At 41.5% G+C, this 7,358-nt stretch overlaps 1 protein-coding gene across 1 annotated transcript in view; it reads right to left on the bottom strand.

Moving 5' to 3' along the window:
• Nucleotides 1–3,045: 3,045 nt before the first annotated feature.
• Nucleotides 3,046–7,358, bottom strand: part of LOC141003856 (glucosidase 2 subunit beta-like) — a 126,616-nt gene continuing 122,303 nt past the window's right edge. The window contains exon 15 of the mRNA XM_073475332.1: nt 3,046–4,906. Coding sequence (XP_073331433.1) covers nt 4,769–4,906 — 138 coding nt within the window. The 3' untranslated portion in view covers nt 3,046–4,768. The remainder of the gene's footprint in view (nt 4,907–7,358) is intronic.

Genomic DNA, 7,358 nt, shown 5'->3' with positions numbered 1-7,358 from the left:
GCTTTGTTTCTGCTGACTGCTTGGTTTTACCATATTAAAGGTGCAATATATAGAAATTGGCCATGTGTCAAATTCATACGGCAAACAAATAGAGGGCAGCGTATCACCAAAGTAACCGCTAACTAGTTATTACTGTAGCTATGGTTAGCTAGTTAGCTTAGTTAGCAATGCAGCTAATGGCACTATTAGCTGACTTGATTCTGAGGCTCGGAGCAGCGTGGAGAGTGTTGATGTTTATATACCACTAGCACAGGAGCTTAGGGGGGCATTCTGGGGGCTAACTTCTAGCTAACTAGCATGCTAACTTCATAGACTTCTTTGTCATAATGTCAAACGTCACATTCTGTTGATAATTCTTATTACTTTCTTATTTTTTTAACCAAAAATCCTACATATTGCACAGTTAAACTGCCAATAGACAACCTTTTTGTTCTATCTAAGCATGATAACAAATGTCGATTGCACAATGACATCTACTGTTAGATCGGCTCCCTATGAGCTTTTACTATGCAATTCTGTCTAACAACGGGTAAACAAAGGCATACGTCGTGTGTTGTTGGCTGTTGCTAGGCTCTGAGGAATGAAAAAAAAGAAAAGCGTTTTGGTTTTGTTTGCGACAGCGGTGCCAACAACAATACCACCTGGAAATGCCATGGTCGTGTTGTGTTTGCGTGTTCATATTTGCATATAGGTTATAATATGTCAGTTATTAACTTGTTTTTGCTGCCCCCAAGGGGCCTAAAACATTTTTTTCCTCACAGGTTGCAGGTAATAAGTGACTTTTTATTAAATCTAATGGATTTGATGATTTCTTTTCAAACTATTTTTGCAGGTGTTAATGTTATTCTAAAGGTATGTTGAACTATTTGGCTAAAAAAGACAAATACATCTGATTGACAAGAGCTGCTGAAGCAAACAGTGCTTATCATCAATCTCAATAAAATGCTCACCGCTGACCCGAGTTTTTCACCTACTCCTGAGAAAAACAGCCTCCCATAGACTTAAATATTAGTTGCAAAACATGATAAAAGTAAATAATGCTAATCAACATATGAGTCACTTGAAACCTTGAGATATCTTCAGAAATAGAAATGTGTTACTGTACCGCATAAGTGAGTGTAGGCCTGAAACTGTATATATGTTTATATATGTACTCACAAAACAAACGCCTCTAAATGGTGTTGTTTGCAAAGAATATGTAGGCTAGAGGCTGACTGTGAAGCGTCAGTATCGTGACTGAATAGACTGGAGTAAGTGTGGACGCGAGGGAGATGGATGTGACTGTCGCACGCCGACTCAACGCGAGCGCCCTTTTTTTTTTCCCTCTCTCAACCCTGAGGGTATAACTGGCCTCCCTTCAAAGGAGGAAGCTTAAAAACAATCTCCAAAAGAGTGAAAGCGGTGCTGGGTTGTGGTGGGCGTCAGTCAACCAGTCAGTCACTCACTAGTCAGTCAGTCAGGCGAAGGCCTCGCTGTCTCCCACTCCAGAGAACAGGTACCCTGAACTAGTTTCTACAAAGCTGAGTCGGAGATTTAATGCAATATAAAGCCTCTGGGCCCTTTTAGCAATTTGGAGTCAACACACAAATACGCCCACGCTCAACTGGAAAGACTTTCCATCCCTGCCCCTTCATGTGCAAATGTGCTGAATGGAGGTGTGTAAGTATGTGCTGCTGTGTGCGTGTCTGTGTGTGCTCAGCGTGTGCTCGGTTTCCCGGCTGAATCCTTCCCACATCTCCCTCCTTCCCTTTTCTGATCTGCAGCAACACATCAATGGCCAGTCAGTTCAAAAAAACCCAGTACAGAAACTCACAGTGCTGCCTTTTTTTTTTCCCTCGCTTCTCTCTATTCCTAAACAACTGTCCATTTAAACTGCAATCTTCCAACGTTGGCTCCCACCCACGCTGTGTGGGGTGAAGCACGCAAGTAATTTAACACATGATGATCATTCAGTATAGTGAGGAGCTGTTGATACCCTGCAGATTGTTGGAATCTGTTCCTTTGTGAGAGGAAGGAAAAGTTCTGCATGAGACGCCATCACGTGGTCACCATATGGCAATGATACAACGTAAAGTTTTCTCCAGATGCCAGTAATGCAGTATTAGACAGAGTGCTGCTCATGACACTCAGTGATTGGCAGTATTTCCAGCTGTTGGTGGAGTCAGGAGCCTGTGAACGCTTCCTGTTTTTATGCTGACATCAGCTTTGGCATCTGTTGCATTTTTGGAGATTAAAATATACAGCGATGTTGTGTTTTTGTTTTTTTTTTTCTCCTTGAGATGGCGAGGAATCAAAATGGATTATATCCTTTGAGCTCCCTTTCCTTCCAGTGTTTGCCTTTACAGATGCAAGATAAAAATGATGGTGCGAGGTGTCAGATTTTGCTGCTTTTACACATTTTGTTCCACTCTGATCTGAAGTTGATTCACTTCAACCGTTTAGTTTCTAGAATTTTGTCCGACTTGGTTGACACCTCAAACCAACTCGACCACTCTCCCAAAAAAACTGAAGGTGAACGCAAATGGTAAAGAATCGCCATCAAATAGAGAACGTGAATGAGAGCTGAAGCCAGATAAATAAAAACACAGCAGTCCCTGGGCAACAGGGCCTAAGGCTATTGCACTGCTAGCAGGCAAACAGCCACCCAGCTGCCCCAGCAGGGTAGGAATATATCTGGCAGCCTATTGGATACCTGACAGCTGATTTAGCTCCCCCTTAATGAGCAGAGGGCTCTGCTGCAGAAACCCAACAATCTGTTACATAACAACATCATAAATAGCATGCACAGTAAGAAGCATACTGCTAACGCGGGCAAAATCTTGTGAAATCATGATATGTTATATTCAATACACAATGCATCACTCATAACCGCTTAAAGTGTGCAAATATTATGAAAGTGTTAACAGACTATAGATGAATGTGGCTGCAGAAATACATCCACCAATGGTTTATAGTTTTTAAACACTAAAACTGTTTAGTAAATAATGTGTCGTCAGATTAAACCGTCACAGTAAAAGCAGAATCAAGGGAAGAATTAAGCAAGGCTTTAATAAAATAAGACAATCATTTTATTTGTGCTTAAGCAGTTATTTGTTACAGCAGTTACATTACTGGCAATGTCACTGTATTTGTTCAGCTATCTACATGGTAATGTTGACGCTTAAAGGGCAACTCCACCAATGTCACACATTAAACTGTGTTTACAGGTCTTGAGGAGTATGACTGCATATGTAAAAAAAAATTAGTATAAAACCTTTTGTGGCTCCAGAGGAAGCTGCATGGAATCTGATTACTGTCTCCAGTGATGTAAGTCAGCGGCTAAGTTGCATTGTGGGTAATGTAGGCACTGTTTTTTTAAAAGCAGTCCACTGGTCTAGCATTAAAAACAAATAATCTAATGTGATAGCAGAACAGGAGATATCACTTTTTATATTACACTTTTATAAAACCTGGCGCCTACATTACCCACAATGCAACTTAACCACTGCGTGACATCACTGGAGGTAATTTATCAGATTACATGCAGCTTCTTCTGGAGCCACAAAAGGCTTTACACTGCTTTTTTCACCATTTGACGTACTGTAATGTAGGTGCTAACTACAAACAAAACTCATTACGTCATAACAATGTTATATGTTGAAGTAAACGTGTGTAACGCTGTGATCCTACCCTCTCACTGAAGTTACATAGTGCAGAAACAAGTGATAGGAGGGCGGAGTGGCTGAGACAGACACCATTCACCCTATTACAAGACACTGTACCATCAACATGAGTTTGAAGCTGTTATTTTAAGGTGAAAAGTTACATAATGTTGCTTTGATATGTAAAATTCATGGAGTTACCCTTTAATTGTATTACTATGTGACTTCACTACCCTGTTGGTGACGCTAAGGCCCTAGCCTTTTTTTGTCTGGCAGTATTATGATATATAATGATAAATGATTACTATATAGTTAACTTCTTTTTTAAAAAAAGGCTGAATCATTTCCTAAAACAGACGAGTGAATAGTGCATTTTCTGGGGACTATTTTCAGCTGTGGATTTATACACATTTTGTGCTTCACAGCAGAGGGATGGACTCAGAATTACATTGCTCATGTTCATCATAATGAAACAAATATAATGAAATGGAGCTCTATGCTAAGCTAAAACAGGCTATCACTAAACAAGTAAGACTTGTAAGGAGAATCACATCATTTTTGGTTTTGGTCTTTTCATGGTATTTGTTGACAGTAAGAAAAATATATACTATGATTCGACATTTCCTCTAAGGAAGGCTGAGTAACTTAGCCACTACAGTTTAGTGAAGCAGAAGGACACATTCCTTTTATTTGTGCTCATGAATGAGCAGTTTTCTCTTACAGCAGTTACATTAGTGACATACTGTCACTAGACTCTGCAGTTGATCTAGTTTCACTTTGATTATTTACACTGTAATTTTGTTGGACCTTAAGTGTAAACACGTGTCAGGCATATACTGTAATGGAAGAATACTAAATCATTTGATAAACCATCTATTAAAGTATTAACGTGTAACAATTTAAAGCAGCACTGTAACAATCAATGAGAACTAAAGTTGTCTAGCAGCAGTGTTCTGAAAATCAGATTCTGACCTTAGCAAGACTTATTTGGAAGTATATATGTTCTGACAACACAGATGTCAGAGGGGACCCTCAGGACCCCAGCCTGTCACCGCAGGCTAGCCAAGGGGGTGGGGGTAGGGGAGGGCTAAATGAATCTAGGCTAGGCCAGTAAGGGAAGGGAAGGGTCACAGTTCACTGTGTATGCCCCGCTGCTTTAGCACCGGCTGACAGGCCACAGGAGTCTGAAAGTCCATGATGTACTGGCATTTGCTGGGCTCCTTCACCGATCGCAAGGCTGTCTCCGTTCCGCATGTCAGAGTGACCTAGAAAAGCACAAAGAAAGGAAAGTTGAGGTGGTGCGGGGAGACGAGCCGTAGTTAGCCTGAGTCAAGAGCCATGCCAGTTTTATCTCCCGGAGGGGGCTGATTGAAGACACTGTCCTACCTCTTGCTTTAAGGGTTTTCAAACTTCTGTGAAGAAATGAGATTCACTACAAATGATAGAATTATGCTGAAAACTACAGCACTAGTGGTGAATCAAACGGTATCAGGTCTCTCGTCAAATGAAATGATCGCACTCCACATGAAGAGTTTCATCACTGCCGAGTCAAAGTGACGCTGTGACTGCGGGACAGTGTGTGTGTGTGTGTGAACAGGATGGGCAACGATGTGATTACCAATGTCATGACTTTAATAGGCGACTTTGACACCCTCTGCAAGGAGAAAAAAACGTATTTTACTTCTAGGGGGTTTCCATAGCAACCCCTCACATCATACTGCGCCCTGAACAGACGATCCCTCCAGCGAACAAAAGCACCTGAAGAGGGAGAGAGATGGGGACTTGACAGGTATTATTGTGCTGAAGTTTCAGGCTGGTACAAGTGGTGATTTGGTTTTGTCCCGCGCTTGGATTAAAAATAGAGTCTTTTGTTATGTCACTTGGTATCTTGTTGCACAGAGACATTAAGTGGGTGTGTGCCACTCGGTGAGACAAAGTGTTTCCCGATGTGTGTGTGCATGATTATTGGTGATTCAATTTTAACTTGCAGGTGCGACAGCCATAGATCAGTTTGGACGGGCAGTACCTTAGAATTAAAGGCCTATTTTTGTGAGTCTAACTTTTCCAGCATGTGTGTATCGATGCTTCCTTCTTATAGGAAGTGGAACTCCACTGATACTGATACACATGAGGATCAGTTTATTGATCACAGATCGCACTTTTCAGCCTGTAAAAACAGTTAGTTTCCTGTGATGTCATTGTGATGTCATCAGGGTTGTCTCATCTTGGACTTTGAGACTACAAATTGGAAATGCGGAGTCGAAAAGGGGTGGGCGTTCACCAGGCATGGACACTCTGATGAAAGATGCTAATGAGTTGCATTATGGGAAATGTAGTATCTAGGTTTTTAGCGATATGGACCAAAAATCAGTATATCTTGGCTTCTGTTTCATCCCTTCTGTCCATTCTCTTTTTAATGTGTCTCTCGCAAGTTCTCTGCACAATACTACGCAACAAGTGTAGATATAAAATCTGCTATTGGTGAAAGTGAGCCGCCCCCAAAGGTAGTGCAGGAAAACTGTTTTTGTGCAGCAACTATAGTAGGTGAAGCTGCTGTGTTAACTGTGCTGGATGTTTAAAACGGACACTTTGAAGTTACAGGTACGTTCATCAGTGAAGTTAATTAAAGTCGTTATTTCAAGTCATATCACAATGATTTCCTGAACCTAACCAGGTAGTTTTCTTGCCTAGACCTAACGAAACTTCAAACGTATTATGAAGGTCCAGTACACCTGTCGCTGGTGTGCTGCACAGTCATGCTGTTTTGGGAACGGTGACGTACTGAATGTCGTTTTGGTCACTGGCAGTCGACCTATTTTGTTGTTTAGGTATGAGGATGTGTTGTTCGTGTCAGTGTTTCCCCACGCTCAGATCTTGGTGAGTACAATATTATCATGACCAATAGAAATAATAGCTAAATCAACAAAAACTGGACTAGTTCTTACAAGCTGGAATCCTTTAAACAATGGTAGAGGCTGCTTAAGAACTGGCGCTACAGTTGTGCTAGTTGTAGCTGAACTCACTGCTCACATGTAACAGTCACAGTCCAGCACTTTGAATTTAATTAATAACTGAAACAGTTGAGTTCACCCTTCCCTACAGACTCTTAAGAAACACTGCACGCTGCTTGAATTTGGATTACCTCAATATCCACCACTGAAACAATACATCACTGGTCCCACTACTCAAGTACAAAGTGTGTTTCACCGCTGAAAGAGAGAGCGAAGACGAGGTTCAGCATTTCAAATATAATGAGCGTCGACTTCTGACGAGACTTCATTTATGCCGACTGCACACGGTTAGGGGGTTGTATCAAAGGAATTCAATTTAGTCTTTTCAAAGGGGGCCCCCGGATGGCACGAGTACATACATTTGCAAACGGCATTTATTGGACTCTGATTTGAAGAGGGGGCCAGGCATAGAAAATAAGATGATTAAAAGTGCTGCATTTTTAATTGAGCAAATTCTCACACAAAAATGTAAATGGAGCTCATAAAAGTGACTGAAAGAGGAGGGAATGCTGGGAAAATGAAGAGAGGAGTAGAAGACGAGGAAGCTGCGGGAGAATGCAACCGGAGCGACATTAACCATAAAACCAATGAAGACTGACAGAGGGGGGAAAGCAAGTCAGCTTCCATCACTTGGCTTCGAACAAAACATCTTTTTGCCAGGCTGCTGAGTGGGCCATGAGGACTGAACGTCTTTTACTGATTGACT

Source organism: Pagrus major, chromosome 10, assembly GCF_040436345.1.
Source record: "Pagrus major chromosome 10, Pma_NU_1.0".
Lineage (NCBI taxonomy): Eukaryota > Metazoa > Chordata > Actinopteri > Spariformes > Sparidae > Pagrus > Pagrus major.
Note: the sequence above shows the minus strand (reverse complement) of the source record. Positions and strands in the feature narration are given on the sequence as shown.